Source organism: Perissodus microlepis, chromosome 20, assembly GCF_051167445.1.
Source record: "Perissodus microlepis isolate ML-2025 ecotype Zambia chromosome 20, ASM5116744v1, whole genome shotgun sequence".
Classification (NCBI taxonomy): Eukaryota; Metazoa; Chordata; class Actinopteri; order Cichliformes; family Cichlidae; genus Perissodus; species Perissodus microlepis.
The window spans coordinates 21,698,972-21,721,369 of NC_140480.1; the positions used below are offsets into that span (position 1 = coordinate 21,698,972).

The window sequence follows — 22,398 nt, forward strand, 5'->3', positions numbered from 1 at the left end:
TCATTTTTATCCTTCCCCTTGACCCTAGCGCATATTTATACATTCTGTTAATATGAAAAGTTGCAGGGTCCAGTTTTCTGCCAAATACACCAACAGACTTAGCTCAGATGCGGTATTACCTGTGAAGATAAGCCGTTCAACTTGCAGTAAGTTTTCTGTTAGGACTGGAGGAAGTTATTTCACTTCAGAAAGGTTTTAACAAAGCTTTTTTTTGTTGTTCCAAAACCACGTCCTTTGTGTGTTTACATGTGAAATTCATAAATCAACGAAACAAGTGGACCTTTGTCATAGTGGCCGTACATTTTATGGGCTCTTCGGCGTCAGTGTAGTTCCCTTTATGAACAAAAGAGGTGAAGCCAATCCACATGGGAACAGAAGTGAGTAGGTTCACATCCCTTTTTCGGTGGCAAGGGGCAAATTTCCCCAACGGCCCTGTCACCACTCTTTCCAACACCGCATTTTCAAACATGTACAGGCACACACACACACACACACACTAACTGAAACATGCATATGTAAGCGTCATTGTTGCTGTCTTTTTGTTCTCTTCTAGCACAGTGAGATGGCATTGAGCTTTTCACCTCTCTCTATTTTTTTTCCTCACTCTTCCTCTTTTCACTCATTGCCATTCTGTCTGCCTTTGTCTGTAGCTGGCTCTATCCCCGTGCCCTCATCTTTTTTACTCTATCTTTTTCACCCCCGCATCCCTCCCTCCCTCCCTCCTGTCTTGTATCTCACCTCCCCCCTCCTGGTTGTTTTGGTGTGTGTGCTGGTGTGTCATGAAGGGGGTGGCAGTTGATTGGTGGTTGGTGGTTTGGACAGACACCTGATACTGGCACTGGCTCACAATGTGGGAATGTGTGACTTCTTCAAAATTAGGTTTCCGTGGTGGGTGTTGTCCTTAGCGATGGTGAGCACCATGGTGAGAGTTTACACAGTGGTCCTTTTGTCCTTCCCTCGCTCATTGTGTTTCTTATGCCTTCTTCTCTTTATGAATTTACAGTTCTTTCCATTGCTGTCTGGGGGTCGGGGAGGTGGGCGGGCAAGCAGTAGTTCCAAAAGCCTGCAAGCCATGGCAGCAGTCAACAGGTGACAGTCAGCGTCACGTTCAACTTAACGCTGGCTGAGTGAAGAGACAGACAGATAAGGAGGGAGGGGGTGACAGAAAATGAGGTATCAGGACCGAAGTGAGGATTGAAGTGAAGCGTTTGTCTGATCAAGCCTCACTTTTCGTCAGTCACAGTGGACATAATGGCCTTGAGCCACTCTTCCGTCAATGCAAATGTCCTTTAAAAAGTCCCTTTTTATAAAAAACAACAACAACAACAACAACAACAACAAAACAATTACATTCCAACAAAAGAAACTTTACTTGAAACTTTACCTTAAATCCACTTCTTTTTTTTGCCAGAAGCTTTCGGAGGTATGCCATTAAAATGGAGCACTCCATGCACAGCACAGCAGCGAAACAAGGAAGACAAAGAGTGTAATTGATTTTGTATCTTTACTGATTACTCTAAGAATTTAGTCAGAAGAGGAGCTGCGGCCTTTTTGTTGAAGAGGTAGAGCCTCCATATCGATGCTATGCATTGACTAATACCTGTGGTGATACCCTGTGTCATGTACTAAACTCTTAAGTCTTGTAGACTTAACACTAAGTGTTTAGTTCTCCAGAAGTCCACTAAGCAGTGCAGTAGATGAGAAACCAAATGAGTCTATACTGACCGTTTTCCATACTCCCTCCTTCTTCTTTTGCAGCTTGAAGGCTACTTTTTTCCACCTCCTTCCATTTCTGTTGCTTTTGTATTAGTTCCCTGTCTCTCCTCCTCTCTTTCCGTTCTCTTACATCTCCTGTCTCCCTGCCTCTTTCTTACCCTTCACTGTCTCTTTTCTGACTCCAAAATGCGAGTCTCTCTATATTTAGATACTCTTCTCCTCTCCCCTTGATTTCTCTCCCTTTATCTCACCTCCTTTTTTTTCTGCCGTTGAAGGACAGATTTGCAAAAGCACTCCAAGATTCATCAGTGTTGTATAGCAGCTGCTTTTTGATCAGCTTGATGAGTGACAACACAGCCCCGGGCTATTATATACAAATGTGTTTTTATAAACGCTTCGCTCACTATATGTAAATCCCAGAGCTGCTCAGTAGTACAGTTAGTTTTGGGAGTGTTAGTCACGAGTGAATATTGTATGTGGAGTGTTAAGCTAATACAGTACAATGATGTGTTTTGTTTTTTTTAAATATTTAGTTTTATGCACGCTCCAGAGTGTTTGTGAATAAGATTAGCAGGGAGTAAAGTCTCGTAATATTTGCTCAGGGGGGATGCAGTGCCTGTTGAACTTGTGAGTACACACTTAAGCTGTCGTGGGTTTTTTTTTTTTTTTTTGCTCCCCTCTTTGCGTGAGCTCATTGTAAGCTGTGGCCCAGTGTGGATTTGAGAAAGATGCCTCTGTTTGCTGTCTGACAGAGCGACAGTCTCACCAAGTTACCCTAACACACACAGACACACTTTCTGGACGCCCGCCTCGGCACCAGATAGCGACTGGCCACCAGCAGTGAGTCACCATCATTCAGTCATTCAGCTGTACATCGAAAAACCACACATTCCAACAAACAACAATTAGCTTTCAGCTGTCAGACATTTCAGACGTGTAGTCCTTAAGGCCTACTATACAACGTGATTTTTTTTTCTTTTCTTTTTTTTTTTTACGTTGTCTTCCTCCTCTCCTGGTAACCCTTTGTCTCATTTCCTCCTCACTGTTCACTTGCTTTATGTGTGTATATGTGTGTGCTTGTGTCCTAGTGTGTGTTCTTGCCTGAGACCTTTGGAGCTGGTGGCTGCAGTGACTGTTTTAACAGCTCGGGAACAGCCTGCTTGTGTTCTTTGTGGTGCAGTCATGTACAGTCGTGTCTAGCTGAGTCGTGACAGGTTGCTTTTTTGCTGTGACAGGTTTTGTGTTAAGACCTATGAGAGGGTCTGGACAACCACACACACACACACACATTTGCACACACACACACACACACACACAACGAGTGGCTCGCTGGCATGGAGAGAAAGAGAGAGAGAGAGAGATCAGAGTAAGTGTTAAATGTGAGTTCTGAGCCAGTCCGTAGCCTTATATTGTCATCATCGCTCTGGCCACAAAGCCATTTGGTGCTTTTGAAAACAGAACTGAGATTTGCCAAAATAAGAGAAACTAGAGGAGACGAGACGAGGGGATATAAAAACAAGCCCAGGGGAGAAAAGTACAATAAATGAAAATTATGCCTTTTAAACAACTTGAGTCATCAATTTTGTAATTTTATTTCGTTTGGGCTTTATTGTGACAGGATGGTTTGAGAGTGGACGAGAAAGTTTAAGCGGGGTGAAGATACGCAGCAAATGGCTCGGGGTAGAATCAAATCTTGGCCTCTGCAGCACATATTTTACCTGCTCAACCCAGTGAGCACCCTACTGTAGTTTTGTTTTTTAGTAGCTGCTGTAGTCCAACTCATTAATGGGTAGAAGTCAAACAGCAGAATCTCTTGCTTCTTTTATGTCGAGTTTTGGCCAAGCTTAACCTTTTGTGCAAGGAAACATATATATATGGGAACTTGATGCGCAACATATCACTGAAATGAACAAGTCACAAAAGTTAAAGAAAGTCCAATAATAATATCATTCAATATCTCTCTATAGTTGGATTTTTGAAGTTTAAAGTATTTCACCGAGTGCCCTAGAAAGGGTTAACGCTATGGCACCCAGCACCACTTTTGTTATTCTTTTTCTATGTTTGATGTGGAAGTACAGTACTTAACTCCCTGCACAGAGTCTAGGTTGGATGATATGTTAAATGTTTCCAACTGGGTGCTGTCAGTTCAAAAACTGGTGACTGCCAATATATTCACAAAGGTGTGAATGTGGTGTGTGTGTGTGTGTGTGTGTGTGCAGGGAACCCCTACACCCATATGCACTTGCTTGTTGTAATCAAAGCAAAATCTCCTCTCAGATATTTGTTTGGTTTTAAACTGGACAAAACCAGCAAGCTTTGGGGGTCCAAGCGGAAGCTATAAGATGTTAGGAATCTTTGTACACTTTAACTAAACAACCTTATATGTTATTAAATGATCAATATATCCAACCAGTAACGTGCGATAGTTGTTGCTTCTGTTAGCTCGCATGCTGGTCTGACATGAGAACAGAGACTTTCACACCGGTTCTTTGTTCTGCAGTACTTAACATCAACTATACAATGCCAAGTCTCCGCTGCACTAGATTTGCCGTTCAGAATCTCGCTTTCAATCTGTCAGCGTCTGTGTACAACTGCAGCTCGACACAACAAAAAGGAGACACTGCGCAGCTATTCAGCAGTTGCATTTTACAAATTTGGTATGTACCAAGAGGCAGGCGGCTAGATCGGCAGAATAAAGAGACAAAAGCATAAACAACAAATATCAAGTCTCAAAAAAAGCACCCAACACTAACAGAGCCCTAAATTCAAAGTCATCAGGGGTCTTTTGGGATAAGCTTAACCCTCAACAGGGAGTGGTAGTGTTGTGATGGTCGCAAATCATTTGTTTGCAGGGAACAAATCTCCAAAAAGAATTATACATTCACTACATTCATCTTACTGCACAAGCAACTTGTTGTTTTTCTTCCACTTCTCTGTCAAACATAAAATCAAATCAGCGTCACTCACCACCTATGGCCAATGACAGCCAATGATGCATGTAAGGGCATGCTGTAAGCTAGCATATGACTGGCTAAGAACTAAACCTGGGACTAAGAGGATAAGCAATGAATAAACAGGGGCTGAGAGCTGGGAAATGCCAGAAGTGTAGGACTGATGGAGTTGGTGAGTTAGTAGGTGAATGAGAGCCTCAGATAGGCTACCTCTTGGTCACGACAGAGTGAGGGACACATGCCGGAAATAACCACTGCAGTATACCGTATACTGATGCAGTGACAGGAGTGAGTTGGTGACTGAACTACAGCAAATATTTTATGCAAATAAAAAATTAACAATGCCCCCCTCACAAAAAAAGTGAAATTTCTCCCATCACCAGTAACTGACCTTACAAATTCTCTTTTACCAAATGGAAGTAAATCCCTGCAGCTCGTTTCCAAAATCATGTGGAAAGCCATTTCAGTAAAGCGGAGACTGAGGTGTTCACTAAGAACTTTTAATGTTACATGTGTTGTGATCTGGCATCCACATATTTATGCAGTTATGCAGTACAGTTGGTCAAAGTTTAACTTGAAAGTCTGTTAGCAAAAGCTGTCTTCAAGTTTTCGTCTGCATAATTTTCTTCTTCTTTTTTTTGCTTCAGCTTGTGTTCCTTCCCCTGAATGACACACATGTAGAGATTTCGCAGTGATGGGTGTAATGTTATTTTTTTCAATAGGACTGAAAATACAGAAATAACCTTGGTGTTTATAAAGAAAGAGGGAGAATTTATCTGTTCCAGCAGTCCAGATAATCTACTACTCTCCCTCATAAGGAATGTAAAAGAAATGATGCATTTGTGATCCATCAGAATACTCTTTTTCTTAAATAAAGATTTCAAGAAGCCATGGACTAATCCTGCTATTAGACAATGCCAAACGTTAAAACCTGCACGTCCCTTAAATTTCCTCAGACTATCAGGGGTTTGTGAATCAGCAGATGAGTCTCTGAACTATTCCAGTCATGAAACTTGGGTTTCACACCAACAGACCACATAAGGTGATGTGATCATTCTCACAAGTGACCTTCCCCCACCACCCCACCCCCATCTCTAATGCCACACTTACACCACTTGTCTCCACCCACCTAAAAAAACCCATACATAAACGAACACTTCCTGTTGGTGATTTCACTTCCACGTACACCGCAAACGTTTTTCACAAACCAGTAGCCTTTTCCCGTCTTTACCTGCACATGCATTGCAGGTGATTGTGGAAGATTCTAGCACTGGCTGTTAGATATTTGAATGATACCTGCTCATTTGCAGCAATTTATTTATCAGGGTGCTCCCTGTGTCTGGCTAGTCCCGGTCCCCTTTCTGTTGATGACGGCGTGTATGGAGATCTGCTCTCATCCTAGTCATGCTTCCTTTATTTCCAGCTCTCGCTTGTTTCTCTCTGTCCTCTCACCTTTCCTCCCTCCGGTATAGCCCTCTTTCGTTGTATTACAGTCCATGGCTGCTGCCTCCACCCCCCCAAACCCCCCAAGCCTTGCGCTTCTCCCTCCCACTCCCTCCCCCCCTCCTTTCATTTTGGGTTCTCTGACAGTGGTAATGAGATGTTTCATTATTTGCATTTCACAGCTTTTAATAGAGGGAGAATTTAGGCTAAGCCCCGGGTCGTCAGTCAGGGAGTTACCATGGGAGACATAGCAGGCTTAGGGGCCTAGAGAGAAAGATAGCCCAGAAACTACATTCACATACACACACACACACACGCACACACGCACACACACATCTTGGAGTGTGAAGGAGGAAGACACAGGAAAAAGACAACAGAGAGATGGTCACATGGATCTTCTCACCCTTTTTTTAATACTCTAAAATATTAAGTAGTGTCACAGGTTGCAAGGCATTTAAGGTGAAATTGAAACCCAGCCAGGGTATTTAAGGTAAAGGACATCAACAGCAGTGTGTTTGAGTCATACCTCTTTCCCGGTCACTCTGGGATGATCCCAGTCCATCCTTACTATGACCGGATTTCCACTAGATCACTCTAGGCTTAACACCTGCCTGGCTGAAGGTGAGAATGCATGGTGCCGGAAAACGTCTGGAGCTGCTTAACCATATAGATCAGTGGGACGGAATGATGGGAGGGTTGTAGAGGCTGATCTTTTTGGATGTGCAAAAAAAAAACCCAAAACAATAAGAAGAAGTACAGGTAACTGCATGAAAGTCTTCAGGTGAAAATAAGGGAGGTGCGGGTATTGTCTTTGGTCAGTGTGTGCAAGGTGTGACCAAGGATGGAAAAGCAAGGGATGAAGGGAGTTTTGCTAAGTCTCCCTAAGCCTCCCGGATCCTCTTTGGTCCCTCTCCACATGACATGGCTATCCTTCTTTGAGTCAATCTCTTCCTCCACCTTGGCTCCTTGGATGCCAGCCAGTGAAACAGAGAGCGGGCAGAGAAAGGGAGAGTGAGGTAGAGGTGCAAAATGTGGCATGATTAGAGCTGGTGGGGAAGGTGGAGAAAATAAAGGTGGACAGATGGAGGGCGTGTGATAAAAGAAACAAGGGGAGAAGGGGAGAAAACACAGAAAACCTACAGGGAGATTTAAAGAAGTCAGAAACCGAGATAAAATGACAGACAAGAGATTAGCAATAGTTTTTTTTCAACTGACAATAAAGGAAAAAGCAGCTAAGAACAAGCCAGCTAATAGCTTTGTTGTTTTATTTATTTATTTTTTCTAATTGCTTGCATGCCTGCCTGGGCCTGGCTCTGTGTCATATGCATGTGTTTGAGTATGTGTGTTATTTTTGTTCGTGCCCGCCTTGTTGATGGACTGCCACCCTGGCTTGTCCCGGAAGGCTGCCAGCTCCGTCGGATTGGGGATTAACCCCGGGATAATGGCCTTGATGCCCAGTTGAGTGGAAGCAAAGCTGTTTAAAAAATATTGGCTGCCTGAGTCACTCTCCCCTCTCCTCCTGTCTCCCCCTCTTTCTATCTTCTCTCTCCATCGTTCTAGCCTTGGCGTTTCTGTGATTCTCTGCTCTAGCTCTTTTTTTTCTCTGTTTTTCAGTGGTCTTTATCTCTTCCATTCTCACCTCTCCAGCTCTACGTTTTTTTTCCCTCTGTCTCCCTTTTGACTCTTCACCTTGCTCCGTTTTCGCGTAACCTCCCGCATTCAACGCGACCTCTTGTAGGCCCCTCATTTGTAAAGTGTTCGGCGAACATCGATAACACTCATCACACATTCAGTTTTACATTGAAAATAATAAACCTTGAAATTCAATAGAACTTTTTTTGTTTTGTTTTTTAAGTAGTGGAAGCAGTAGATTTGAAACTAGAAAGTAACAGCTGCCCTGTGCCACATCTGTATGTAAGAACAGTGCCTCTATTGTTCAGCCGAATATCATTTTAATTCCCTTTATGCATGTTCTAATTTGTTCCAGTACTTTTCTCTCATTACGCAGAAAAAAAAAAGAGTCCACTCACATTCAAATAAACAAATTCTTACTTCCTCTTATTTTTGTCGGTATTAGTGTCAAAAAGCCACGTAATATAAACAACTTATTTTTATTCTACTTTGTTTGAAAGGTTAACACAGCACATAATCATTCAGTTCATTCAGTTCAGACCTGCCACCTCGGTTCCTTTTTGCCTGCCTGCTCTGATATGATAGGGTGATGGTGCAAGTCAGTACTAGAAAATATGCAAAAAGGAGCGTGTTGCCTTTTTAGCTTAACTGATAAAATTCTGTAGCTCAGGCATGAAGCCGGGGTGGTTGACAGCATAAATGCCAGCTCTTGGCTACTGAGTCCCGCTTTGATATTCCTCTGCCTACCTCCTTATATTCATTCACTTCTTCAATCTCTGGCCAGTTTCTATTGCATCCTCCCCTGCTGATTGTCAAAGACGGCGCCAAGATAATGATAGGGATGTTAAACGGGGAGAATTCAGTGTAATAAGGCCTGCTTTTGTTTATGAATTAAATGAATTGATCTTGTATTAGTAAAGATAAGAGATCTATTGCAGCACTGTGCCCTTTGGCATGTATTCTGTAATCCGTGCTGTGCTATGTTCATTATTTTGAACATAAGTCTAATATTCGATCTCGTTTAGCTGCCGTTGGTCTCCACAGACTCTTGAAAGAAATATCTGTAACAACAATGTAAATGCAAAACACAGAAAAGTGGTGTAAATGAACCAAAAGAATTTTATACGTGCAAAAACAAGTTCACGCTGTACTTTAAATGTTTTTAAAATGTTTTCACTCTCATGATTTTATCAGTTTGTTTTTTTTTTCTCTTGATTTATTAATGGCTTTATTTATTTATGTGGCCACTCAAAATGGGGGCTGTGTGAACTCTGTGTTCACTCGGTTTGACATGCCGAGCTCATTTTATCAAATAATGAGCTGAATTGTTACATTTGTCGAGCAGAAGGCCACAATTTGAATTTGGAGTGATTAGCTGAGGGTGGCGGTTTTGCGAGCAGCACATTGGCCACTTAATGATAATTTGCCCTGACCAACTGGAAATCCTTTAATTCAAAATAAATACAACCGCAAACTGCCCAGATAGTGCTAACATGCACATGAAGGAATTTTAAAGCCAGTTAATCTGTGTACCTGCTGACAGGAATGTTAATGGCGGCTGAATCAACAGACACCAAAAGTAAAAGTGTGCTTTTGAGCGAGTTGTATTTGCTAAAATATGTCATGCAATCCCATATTATCACCCTGTGCGAAGATGTTGCACATGTTGTAACTTCTTCATCCAGAGTGATGTGCGAATCCCTCGTGGAATCTCAGCGTTGGCCTGCCGTGAAAGCTCTGTGTTAAACCCTAGTACAAACAAAGTATCGCTCTGCCTTTGATCCACAAGGACCTTGCGCTCCGTCTCCCCTCGGTCCTGTGCGGTCAAGGAGGCAGAGAAGTGGCTCAGAGGGACAGGCTGCATTAAGAGAAACAGAAGAAGGAGGAAGCCCCATTCTCTCACTCCATCACACGTCTCATCTCTTTAGTCGTCTGGCTGGGGCCTAAAGTGACTTTGCCGTGATGTGACCAGGACAAACCGGGTGTGATGCCATGACGGCTCTGCTAAGCGTGTGAACGTGGGTGTTTTTAGTTCTTGCATGTGTATTGTGTATTTAGGGGCAGGGACTGAATGTGTGTGCGTGTTTTGAGGGGAACGGTGCTTTTGATTTTGTATGTGCGCGCGCGTGTGTCTGTGTGTGTGTGTGTGAAGAAAGGAGGGGTTAAGGAGGACAGTCACTTTTGATTTGGCCTCAGAAGGGTGACAGGGACTTGGAGCTCCAGTGGCATGCTTTACTGAAACAATCTTCTCTGACCTCAAACAGGCGCACACAGACTGTCAGCCTCCCTCCTGATGACTTGTTCCTTGCTTCTTTTTTTTATTATTTATTTTTCACTTTTGCAGTGAAATTTCATAGAAGGATGAAAAGCTTTTTCTTCCTGCTGTGTGACATCCTGAAAGCAGGCTTTAGTTTCTGTAGCCTTGGTGAGACTGCTAATGCTTTGGATGAGACGCAAAAGTCTCTGGCTCGCTCTCTTTGTGGCTGATTGTTTGACAAGTTCATTTTACCTTGCCTTCCAGTCTTGCATCAGATATATACAATATATTTGAAAAAAAGTAATGATTTAATATAACTGCAGGCTGTACTCATATTGTAGAAGGGATGGGTTTTGGTCTTGGTGATTCTGGGGTAAAAAGGCGGAGACCTTTGAGGAAGAGAGAAGCTACTATGAACACGATGTTTATGTGTAGCTCAGGATTGGTTCCTCTGGAAAAGGAGTCTTTGACTGGAGGGATTTGGACATGCTGAAATTAAACAAGCCAATTAGGCAAGCAAAGAGTTTAGAGGTCAAAGCGCTCTCCATTAAAGCTGCTTTTCTCTACCTAACGACTAACTCAGTATGTCTCGAGTCTGTTGAGGCAATAAATCTGATTATACCTCTCCCTTTCTTTCTCTTTTTCTCTCAGTCACTGCTGTTTGGGGTTTTTTCTTGTTTTACACTCCACTGGTTGCTGCTTTTGGTAAATCTAAGGCATCATTTAACATGTTTTGGGGTGCAATTCTAGCTGCGCGCTCACATTACGTTCAACCAAACTCAATGACACCTTTTTTGTACCTGGTCTATTGTATCAGAGCACTACCACAGGGCCATTATCATTAGATCTATGGACATCCATCACAGCAGAATATGAAAAGTCGCAACTATACGCTGATAAGGATTGTAAGCTGTATTTAAAATAAGTCAAATCAAATTACAATCACATTTTTTTCCCCCTCATCTCGTGGTGCGTAGCACTGATGCACGATATCTGTGTCAGACGTTTCTGACTTCTCTCAGTTATAGATGTGCAATGAATTTTGTTACAAACTGATTCCTGCACAGGCTGTAACTAATGGTTGTTTTCATCACCTGCTAATCTGCCGGCTTTTTCAATTTAGACGTTAATCCCTCTCTCTACACACCGTTAAATAATAATGAACATTCCTATAGTGCATTTTTAGAAAGTCCAAGGTGATTCTTAAGATGTCCTTTGTCCAACTTTGATTTTAAAACCCAAAGAAATTTTGGTTAGTGTGACAAAGAAACACAAAATTTTTTATTTCTTTTCCTTTTTTTTCATGTTACTCATTCAGTCGAGAGCTCATCTTTGTAACACAGACGGAAACAGAGAGCTGGCTGATCCTAAATGTGTGAGCGAAGACATTATTGCTCCATCTAATGACTTGCTATAGCTGACTTCCTCTAAACTACCAACAAATCTATGTCTGAAATGGTGCTGACCGCTGCTGAACGGTGTGTGCTGTACAGTGACCCTTTATTTCTCCATCCATGTTGGTTGGGAGAAAAAAACGCCAGGCACAGAAACCACAGGAATATATCTCAGTGAATAAATGACTCCTTTTGTGTTTTATGTGGCTCTGAGAGCAAGTCTATCTTATAGACTTGTCTATACAATTGGATGTGCCAGTGGCCCTGAGAGAAGAAGAGCAGAGGGATGAGGAGCAGAACAGCTATGTCTTTAAAGCCGCTCGGTTTGTCCTCAGAGGTGAGAGGTGAAGACTCTCAATACCTCTATCAGAGCAATGTAGAAAGGAAAAAATATTTCAAGGTTAAACTGCCAATAGATTTTTTCTGAGAAATGTGTGAGCTGGTGGATAAAAGCATTGCGTCAAAACGTACTTTTTGAGACTTTGAGGGACACTGTTATTCTACCTTCACATCCAACTTTCCTCCTCCTCGCAGTTTTTTTCTCTCTGACGAACACCAATCACAGCGAAAGGTTTTGAACGTGCTTTGCATTGATTGTTTTTTTTTCTACTTGTGCAAGGCAGGCTTCACTAGTTGTCACCATCACTCCATCCACTTGTCCACTGCTGTTCATAGGAGGTGTGTTTGTCCAAGTGGACGTGGGAGACACTGTGGATTTATCTGATCTTACAAGCCATCAGGTTGAGCAGAGCTTTGCTAAACATGACCTGAAGTGTGCCGGCCCCCGAGCAAACGCTGCTGTCACCTTGGCCAACCCGAGCTGTCATCTCTTAGAATGGCCCATGAGAGCTGACAGCTGTGGCGTTCCCAAAACAAATCACTGCTGCGTTTGGTAACACTCTGCGTCCCCACGATTTAGCCCTCACCGAGACAAGAGCAGGAGCGGCGGCTGCTAATGCTCTGGCTAATGTACTGCCTGCATGTGTGGGTCTTCTTCTTCCTCTCTCTCCCTCCCTCTCTCTCTCTCTGTGTGCATGTACATGTTTGTATTTGAAAAATCTTAATGTGGTTTCTCTTTGTTTTCCTGCCACCTTCTTCCCTGGTTCAACATAACGATGTTCACGTCTCCCTTTGTCTCCTTCTTCACTCCCCTCGCTATGGCCTTTTCCTGCAGCGCTTCTCCAGTGTTTGAGCTCACAGTACATCTTATGTGTCACCTAACCTGTGCACAGCAGGCTATACTGTTTCATCTACATTCAAAGGAAAAAAATGATAAAAAAAAACAAAAAACAAAAAGACAAATCAGAAATTGTTATTTGTGTGGCTAAAAGTAGAATCTCTCTTATGAGATAAGAGATTGTAAACATTCAAGTCGTGAGCTTTTTTATGGGATTTAATTTGCAAGAATAACAATAAAATATGACAGTCTTCCTGTTGTACCACCATGAAAGTTAGATCTTTGTTCCCTGACAGTCAAGCCACTCCACAATTTGTCATTAAGGGTCCTTTCTTTGTAGTTAAAAAAACCAAAAAAAAAACCTCAGTGTTCGCAAACCTTGACTGAACCGTGCAAGATCACAAACACTGAGGTGAAGGTTCAAGAGTGGATTTCTGTCTTAACTAGACAGCTGATTGAATATTCATAGTCAAAGGGAAACGAGAAAAAATAAATAAATAAAACAAATAGGAACCGAGGCTGTGTTTATTGATATATGTAACGGTGAAGTGGTCCGTACTAAATGAGTCTGTTTGCTCCCTCAAAAACTGTTTTGTGAAAGTGTTACACTTTTTAACTGACATTTTTAATGAGCTTACACATGCTCTCTCTCTCTCTCTCACACACAAACTCACACACACACTCACTCTCACACACACACACTCGCAGCCACACACACTCCCACACACACATAAATGTACCTGTCAGACACGGTTTAAACACAGAGAATTTTGACTATTTGTTACTGGGCTGTTTTTAGACATCAAACTACGGCATTTGAGATGTGGTTTCCATTGATGTCAGGTTGTTTTTTTTTTTTATGTCACAGTCATTACTGATATATCCTTACCCTGGCTCATCTATAAAAGAGTGGTTCAGTTAAATTCAATTTTTTTCTCCCCTCGTTACATGAAAATTAAATAAGGTTTGCAAAAATGGATTAGATTCTATTGCTGCTATATATACATATTTATCTATTTCTCTGCATTGCAGAAACCAGACGTCCGTACTGTACATTTCGAATGGTACACTTAAAATATTTTGATATGTTTTGCAGATTTAGTTGACTGATTGCACGTCGTCTTTAATTTTCCGGCAGATGTTTGGAGGAGAGGCTTTTGTTCAGCTACACAGATGAACAACAGGAAGGAGGACATGGAGATCTCTTCTCACTATCGTCAGCTCCTCAGAGAGCTCAATGAGCAGAGGCAGCATGGCATCCTTTGCGATGCCTGTGTCATTGTGGACGGAAAGATCTTCAAAGCTCATAAGAATGTCCTCCTGGGATCGTCACGCTACTTTAAGACTCTTTACTGCCAGGTAAGAGACCTCGTTGGGGCAAAAAAATGATCTTTTACAGATATTTGTCCTTTATAGCATGAGGTAAATATTTTTTTTAAACCACTGCTGTTAATACTCCTTCTTATAACCCTCCAGGTTAAAAAGGGGGCAGAGCCTCACCACCAGACTACTGTCACTCATCTGGATATTGTCACAGCAACAGGCTTCAAAGCCATCCTGGACTTCATGTACTCGGCGCACCTTGCTCTCACCAGTAAGAATGTGATTGAGGTCATGTCAGCTGCCAGCTACCTGCAGATGACAGATATTGTCCAGGCTTGCCACAGCTTCATCAAGGCTGCACTAGACATCAGCATCCGCTCAGAGATGGCTGATGAGCTGGCCGACTTTGAAATGGGCGCTGTGGCTGCTGCTGGCCTAGGTGGAGGCGGGGGCGTTGGAGGTGGTGGAGGAGGAGCTGGTCTACCAGGGGCAGGAGGTGTTGCAGGAGCTGGTTTAGGAGGCGGAGGGGGCATAGTGGGCATGGCGTCTGAAGCCCTTGCTTCCATCATGTCTGGTCGCAGCACCTCTCCTTGGCTGGCTCGCCGGACCAGCCCGGCCAACTCTTCTGGGGACTCAGCCATCGCCAGCTGCCATGAGGGTGGCAGCACGTATGGAAAGGAGGACCAAGAACCACCGAAGAGCCATGAGAGCCAGGAAGAAGCCTGCCATGACTCTCAGCCTGCATGGCCTCATGACTATCGGCCTGGCATCACTGTCAAAGAGGAACAGGTATCCCCTGCCTCCTCCTCTCATCCCCGGGACACTCCCAGGGGGGCAGCCCAAAGCCAGGCGGAGCAAGGGACTGGGGGACCTGGTGGAGGAGGTGGAGAAGGGCCCTGGCAACCTCTGTCAGGATCAGGGCGAAGGAAGAACAGGAAGAACAAGGACACAGTCAGACATATTACCCAGCAGGCTGAGAGGAACTGGGACCGCGAGCGGGACAGAGAGAGAGAAAGAGACAGTAGGCCTGGATCTCCTCTGCCCTCCATGCTGGCTGTAGCTGGATGGAACTACAATGGGCAGGATATCCCAGGTAGGACCGACAAGCTTAGAACACTTTCTCCTATTTGTGGAAAGTTTAAAAGCAGTAATAGTGAAAACAAACCGGGTGTCTTCAGGTCAGAAATGTGGTCTTTAGATTATCAGGTCAACAGAACAGCAGCAGATGGAATTAAATTGGACGGGCTCTCAAAACTGGTAGGATGGATGGAGGCTAAAGAAAGCCCTTTGTGGTGCTGATTTGATGACTTTGAGGCTTTAGGGTGTCCTGGAGTTGCTAGAGTTTTACAATGCTGGTCCCTACTTAGTTAGTTATCCAGTCATGTAATTAGTGATTACTGGTGAGATAATAAGATCAGGTTATTTAATTGGGTGAGAGTGTCACCTAACACCTAACTGTAGCAAAATCTAATTTATCTTTTAAAAGCCATCTTCTAACCAACAGACCAGTAGATGTGTTGGAGCAATTAAATGGCTTTGTTGACTTTATGTGCATTAGAGTGTGCATGACACTTTACAATACGGTGCATTAGTGCCTAATACTTTCATTCCTGCATGCGTATTTCAATGCATGTCAGCTATCCACAGTTTACTAGTATAAAATGACCTCTTTTCCTCCTCCGGGGTTGAGATTAGCGAGCTTATACACTAACGTGTTAGGCCTAAGATGATTATCTCAAATCTTGGAGGTGTGAGGTGAAGCCTGGGTAAATGCAGATGGATAATGAAATCCTCTCCTTACTGCAGTTTATGTAAGCCACACTCCCACATAAACAAGCAAATGCATATGCAAACACACTCATGAACACATATTTTATTTTGAGAAAGCCTGTCTTGATCCTCGGCCTTGTGTGTTTAGTGAATTCCTTTAGACTAAAACTTATACATGAAAAACTTACCTGTGTGTGTGTGTGTGTGTTCGTTCACCTCTGTGCGAGTGTGAGCGTGTGTGTGTATGTCTATGTGAAGCCCAAGGCGTCGATAGGTAGATCATTAAAAGTAAGGGAAGCTAATCCTGGGCGCATTAAGGGAGTTGGCTGTGAAATGGGCACACGCGTCGCGCAGCGAAAGAAAACAGGATAATTGAATTGACCTGGGTCACTGCACGGATTACCAGCGCGTCCTCGCCATCCCAAGCTCCTCCCCTCTCTCTGGGGTTTAGGGAAGGACCTTCTGGAAAGGGCGAGAGGAGGGAAAAGAAAGAGAGAGTGGCAGATGAGAGGGGTAATGAGAAGGAAAAACGACAGAGACAAAAAGAAACGCACGTTGGAGAGTGCATCGTACCGGGCTTACGAGAGTTAGGCTGTGCATCTCAAAGTCTTCTAAGCAAGGTTATTGCGGTTACTAAAGCTAAAACCGAGAGTGGATGTGAAAAACAAAAAAATGTTTTCACAAACTGAAATGGAAATTAAAAATTATACTTCAGAAAAAAGAAGTTTAAGTTAAAGAAAGATTGAATTTGGTCAAAAGCATGAGGAGACAGAATTCTTCTTAATTTCTTGCCCTTGGTAAACAACCCCATGTTATAATAAAAAAGGCCTTTAAAACTAATTAAACCCACTTTGGAAATCAACAAAAAGTAAACTGATTAAATTAATAAAAATGTCCCAGGTCCCTGATTTTGTGATTGTAGTACGGTGCCAGAACCACATGCACTCACAAGGTGAATGGCTCTATTAAGTCCCTTGGCTATAACCATGGTTCTGAGCTGTGGTGGAAAGAAGAGTTTAAGCCTGCCTGTGGTGAAGCAGCCATTAATAAGAAAGGTGTTGTCTCACCTAAAGGTTAGAGGAAGTCTAGTGTTGCTGCTGGTGTAGACTCGCCTGGTGCTCGCCAAAAGGCAACCATTTATCCTCGCTTTCACCCGGGTTTTGGGACTGGGCTCAGCATGGCGAAGAATGGAAGCATTGGGTCTCCTTCAGTTGGATGCCATTTAGCAGTAAAACATCATGTTACCAGTGGGCTTATTTGAGATTTAACAGCGGCAGTTTATATCAGGATGTGTGACACCATATTGTGTATTGAGTCCGTTTGCAGTGGGTGGTGTCTGTGTGCTCAGTAAAAGTTTAGGGGATTGCTGAACAAGTTTAGTGGCCTGATATTAGTCAGGGAGCCTGTACGGGGAGTGGTGAATTGTTTTGGTTGTGGGAGTGCTCCTCTGCTCGTAATGTGTAATGTCCACAAGTTTGTTTGACAAAGTCAGGGGTAAAAATATCCAGGATGTGTGTGAGCTTATGAGAGTTAGTGTTCTTAAGTCCTAAGTCCCCCTTAAGTCCAGGATTTTGTCACCTCCAGGCAAAGATCACAATCAGGAGTGAAGTTGTATGGAAATGCCAAAGAATTAGAAAGGGACACATGATTCTGTTACAGATTTTTCAAATATAATATTAGAAAGCGTTACAGCGATGGCAAAGAGTTACGTCTGTTTTATGACAGATTCTTTGCTGCTACTTGACAAATAAAGAGCTTATAATAATGGAACACTAAAAGCTCTCGCTGACACATAAATAATATTAATTTAAAGATGAAAACAAACAGACCCAACAAACGTAAAACACGTACATACACAGCCTATTGCTGCGATTGTTATCCCTACAAATAGAAAGCCCACGCTGCATTATTTTGATGATGTGACCATGGCAGGTCTGCTACTGTATTCTTTAGGCAATAAAGTCTGTAATTACTGAGTCATTCATTCTTTACTTCATTAGTTTTACTGACGTGTGGGATCGAACGCAGTTTACCCTACTGCCAATTATATAAATCAGAGCGCATTTAATGTTTGCCTGATAAACGATTTTCAAGTTTTCCAAATAGTTGCCTGAGTTCCTGCTGATTGACTTATAGGCTGTTTTTTATTGGGTTTTTTTGCAGGGATCATTCTGAATGGTCACATCAGTTAAAAAGAAAAAGCATACATGACAAGTATGCATAATAATGATGATGATTCATTCCATTCACTCTCACAGTAAGCCAAGACACTGCAAGCAGGTGTTAAATCAGTCACGTTGAAATAAAAATGCAGACATAATAAATGTTACTAATACAACAAAGCCTGCTAAATGTGCTTATTGTGAGGTGGTAGGTTAACGGTTTAGAGTTAGTTAGTTAGTGTGGTGAGGGTGTTGTTTCATGAAGTCCAGTTGTTGCTTGCCATAAAGGGTATCCAGGAGAAAGGGCACCTTCAGTCTTAGATTAGCTTAATTGCTTCATTCTTTATTGATGAGAAGTGCCTAGACACACTCTCTCCCTCACTCTTTCTCTCCCTCTCTCATTCATTCATCTGTAATCAGTGTCTATGCTTTGCTATTAGAAACGCTTATATGACGCACAACCATGAGGATTTCACTGGATCATTCTCTAATATAAGGATAATGTACAGCTGCGTAAAGGCTCAGTGTATTAGCGTGCATGAAAATGCCATGTGCCCATGTTGACATAAACAGCTGCAGGAATTAGGATTTGTTTTCTTTAGATCCCCTTCCATTGCAAGCATCTGCTCTGTTCACTTGATGTCATTATTGAGGCCAGTAAGCACTCAGCATCCTTTTCTCTCCCGTGCTAACGCTTGATCTCCACATTTCTTACGTTCACCTTGTCTGCCGCCACGAATGTTTGAAACATCACACGTGAAGCCAGAAAAGAAACCAGCCCCGCTTACATCTCAGGGAACTGAAACATGTGTATGTTTCTTTTTTACACAATACTATATTAGAGGTGACAATTTTTGAAGAAGAGAGTTTTTAATAGTCTGTACTTCTTTTGCCTGCATACGTCTCAAACCTTTGAATAATTATCCAAGATTATTTTTAGTTTGGCCCCCGCTGCTTCGTCCAGACCTGGATTAGAAAGCTCCAGCAAATCAAAGACATTGTTTTGAATATCAGGAGTCAATTTTTTTTTTTTTTTAATCAGTTTAGTATATTCTTCTGCGGGGCCTTGAGTCAGCCTCTCTTTGTGTAATCCACGAAGGGTGTGCAATCGGTTAATCAATTTGATGAATGTGGCAGCTGTGTTTAAAGGAGGTAAAGTTGGTAGTCTGCTTATCTTGGGCCGGTAGCTCAATCCCCGGCTCCTCTAGTCCGCATGTCAAAGTGTCCCTGGGCAAGAAACTCAACCCCAGCCCTGGCTGCCCTCGATGTGTCAGTGTGTTAGTGGATGCGGCTGTGAGTGGTCTACAAGACTGTAGAGCTGCTACTTAAGTGCAGTTCGTTTGATTAAACAATATTAAATATTTTTTTATTAACCATGAAAGTGAACCTCAAATGTGCATATGAGCGATAATATTCTTGGCAACTCATGAAACGTAAGATTGTGCACACTACACACAATCTCATACAGTATTTATAGATATCGCCAGATATCAGAAAGACGGCTAAGTTGTGACTATATGAGTGTCATTTTGAGACATTATGTGCCGTCTGTGCTCATTTTACTTATTTTATTAAAGTAGGAGTCACTTCTTTGGTTGGTGGATATGACATTTTGGAGGCAGACGTCACCCTTTCTTCTGAACCTGCCCCCTCAGACTGAGAAGAAGCCAGAGCTGCTGAAAACACGAGTTAACGATTGATTTTAAAAAAAAAATTCTTGCTGCTTTTATACTTGGGGCAAACACAAACTTGATCTTTATCCCACATAATAACGGCACTGGAAATACTTTTTGCGTGTGTTTTTGCTGGTATTAAAACACACACACACACACACAGTGACCTTTAGCGGCAGCTTGGGGGATTTTGGCATTGGCCGGTGTGATATACACGCTCACATACACACAGCTTAGAGCATTTGATTATGTAGACGTGAACAGTTCAATCACACGTGGGCTGTTCTTTCCATTTCCCTCTAGCTGTTGCACATTGATTACATCGAGAATCTTTTTTGAAATCCAACATCTTTATCTGACTCTCTTCCTCTCTGCTCTGTGGCCTCAGAGTTCCCCTCCTAAACCACTTATTCACATTCGCTCACACATATACCCACAAAGATGCACTAAAAAGAGTGAAATCATTTTTCCATAGAAGCTCGTCCTGTTTATTCGCGCGAGCTCTTAAGCGTTGCAGTTGGCGCTGCGTGTTTTGGCGTCCTCGAGTTCACATTTTCATCCTCTCGTGCTCCGGAGCCTCCTGGAGCCACTCGGGGGCCCGCAGACAGGTGCTCTCAAAATTGCCCTCTACTTTGCACTTCCGCATAAACTTTCTCTAATTTTTTTTCCCTCTTCGTCTCCCTGCGCTCCTCTCCCCAAGTCTCGGCAGTCTAAAGGTGAACACTTGAAATAATGAATCGGATCCCCCTTTCGCCCCCTTCCTCTCTGTATTCCAGTTAAGACTCTCCCCATAGTATTTGCACTTCATTAAACTTGAAATAGGTTTAATATTTAAAACACCATGAACAGATTTCAGCCCCCACACCCTTCGAACACCTCTCCACTTTTTCCTCTCCCATCTCCTCGCTCACGGTTTAATAATCTACTCTCATATTTCGTCCCTAATTCACTCCTCCTTCATTAAAAACCAAAATAGATTTAATATTTTAGACTGTGTAGACTTAATTTTTAACCCCTTTCTTCATGGCTTAGTGTTTGACACATGACGGGTTAGATAACTACATCATGTTGAGGCCTCTCTTGTCAATCCCCCCGATTCACTTTTTCACTCACTCCAGTTCACTTTTTCTCGTGCCTCCCGGTTCATCTTTCTCATTTTTTCCGCCGTCATTCTATCATCAGTTGTGTCTCTCTGCGCCTTTGTACTGCAGACCTCTCTCTATGCCTCTTTCTGTCTCCTCCACCCTCTGTTTGCTCTGCTGCTTTGTCCTCTCTGACTGCATAGCTGATTTTGGACCTTTCCTCCCATCCTATTGACTTCTACGGCCTGTTCACCCCACCTCCTTCAGTTTCCCCCTTCTCCCCTCCATCCTCTCCTTCCCCTTTTTGTCCTTTGCTACCGCACATACACAAACTCATTTGCCCCCTTGTATGGTCTTTTATGTTCTCTGGGGAGTTGTGACAGAACACTGCAATACTCTTTTTTCCCCTTTTGCTCTTTCCATCTCCTTTTCAGTCCCCACTAAATTTAAAAAGAAAAAAAGTTCCATTATCACTGTGGTAACCAATCGTTTCTCACCGCCCACCAGCCCTCTTTGTCATATGACCTCACATCCTGCTGGACATTACGGGCAGTCCACCAGCTAAAAGCCCCTTCTCCTACTCCACCACGGCATCACCCCCCCCCCCCCCCCCCCCCCCCCACACACACACACACGTTCACACAATTTTTCACACTCTTGCTGTCTGTCTTTTTCTCTCACAGCACTCTCTCTCTCTCTCTCTCTCTGAGTTCTCAATACTGACACCTGCTCTATTTATACTTCTCTGGCTTTAAAAGAACCATTTTGGACAGGAAGCTGCCCCCTCCCCACTCCTGACCGTGGCTTTTTTCCAGAACGTCAGCACCCCCCACCTCTCTACCTCCTGCCCCTGGAACAATCCAGAGAAGGATTGCTGGGTGGAGGAGAAGAAGAAGAAGAAGAAGAAGAAGGGAAGGATATAGTTTGCGTATGTTTGTGTGTGTGTGTTGTTGGAGATTGGCTGAGGGGGGGTTAAAGATTAGCCATCCCACCTTGAGTGAACTTGGGTCGTGCCAGCGCGTGTGCTTTAGTCAACCACAGCCCACACACAACCTGTAGACTCTCACCTACTAAAGCGCGGGTATGTAAACGCATACATGCAGCAGCTGGAAATGTCTTCTAAAATGTTCTGTAGTATAATCCCAATATCTCACTTCAAAATGTGGCCAAATAAACCCCCCCAACACACACACGCACCACACACAAACATCTTGGCATTGATCACACAGGTCTCAGAATTAAACTACCCATAATGCATCCTGACAGGATGTCCTGTTGGCACGATGCAGGGGTGGGTGGGTCAAGAGGTTTCTGTGGTTAAACATTCATAGCAGTACCCCCACAGCTAAAACATGGCCCCGGCACATCCACACGCAACTCTTCAAACTTCATTGGAAGATAAATTTAACGTCTGTGGTTGCGGATCAAAAACACACACCTATGAAGTTAGACATGACGACACATTTGTTATACTCTCAGTTATCAGTTATTTGTTCTAACGCTCAGGTTCATCTTTTAAAAAAGAAGACGATTACTGATTTGTCTTTGCTTTCCTGTTGACTTTCGGAGACGCATTTTTCCTTTCATATCAACGACCGCATACAGCTTGTTTTACTCTACTTGTTCAGTGCCTAAAAAAAATCAATAATACCAAAATCTGTGTCAAACCCGATTTTTTAAATAGTATTTGCCTTGCAAGCACACCTCACTATAACCTCACAATATTCTATTTTTGCTTACCTATCACTTACCTTATCTCATTTTAACTACTCAGACACATTGCTGTGCGCGCGCGCGTGTGTGTCTGTGAGTGAGTAT

General features: G+C 43.0%; 1 protein-coding gene across 2 annotated transcripts in view; it reads left to right on the forward strand.

Annotated features, from left to right (window-relative positions):
• zbtb46 (zinc finger and BTB domain containing 46) overlaps positions 1–22,398 on the forward strand; it is a 60,506-nt gene that overhangs the window by 7,391 nt on the left and 30,717 nt on the right. For both annotated transcript variants that reach the window (XM_084916776.1, XM_084916777.1), the window contains exons 2-3: positions 13,709–13,929; positions 14,047–14,986. In XM_084916776.1, coding sequence (XP_084772902.1) covers positions 13,744–13,929; positions 14,047–14,986 — 1,126 coding nt within the window. In that variant the 5' untranslated portion in view covers positions 13,709–13,743. The remainder of the gene's footprint in view (positions 1–13,708; positions 13,930–14,046; positions 14,987–22,398) is intronic.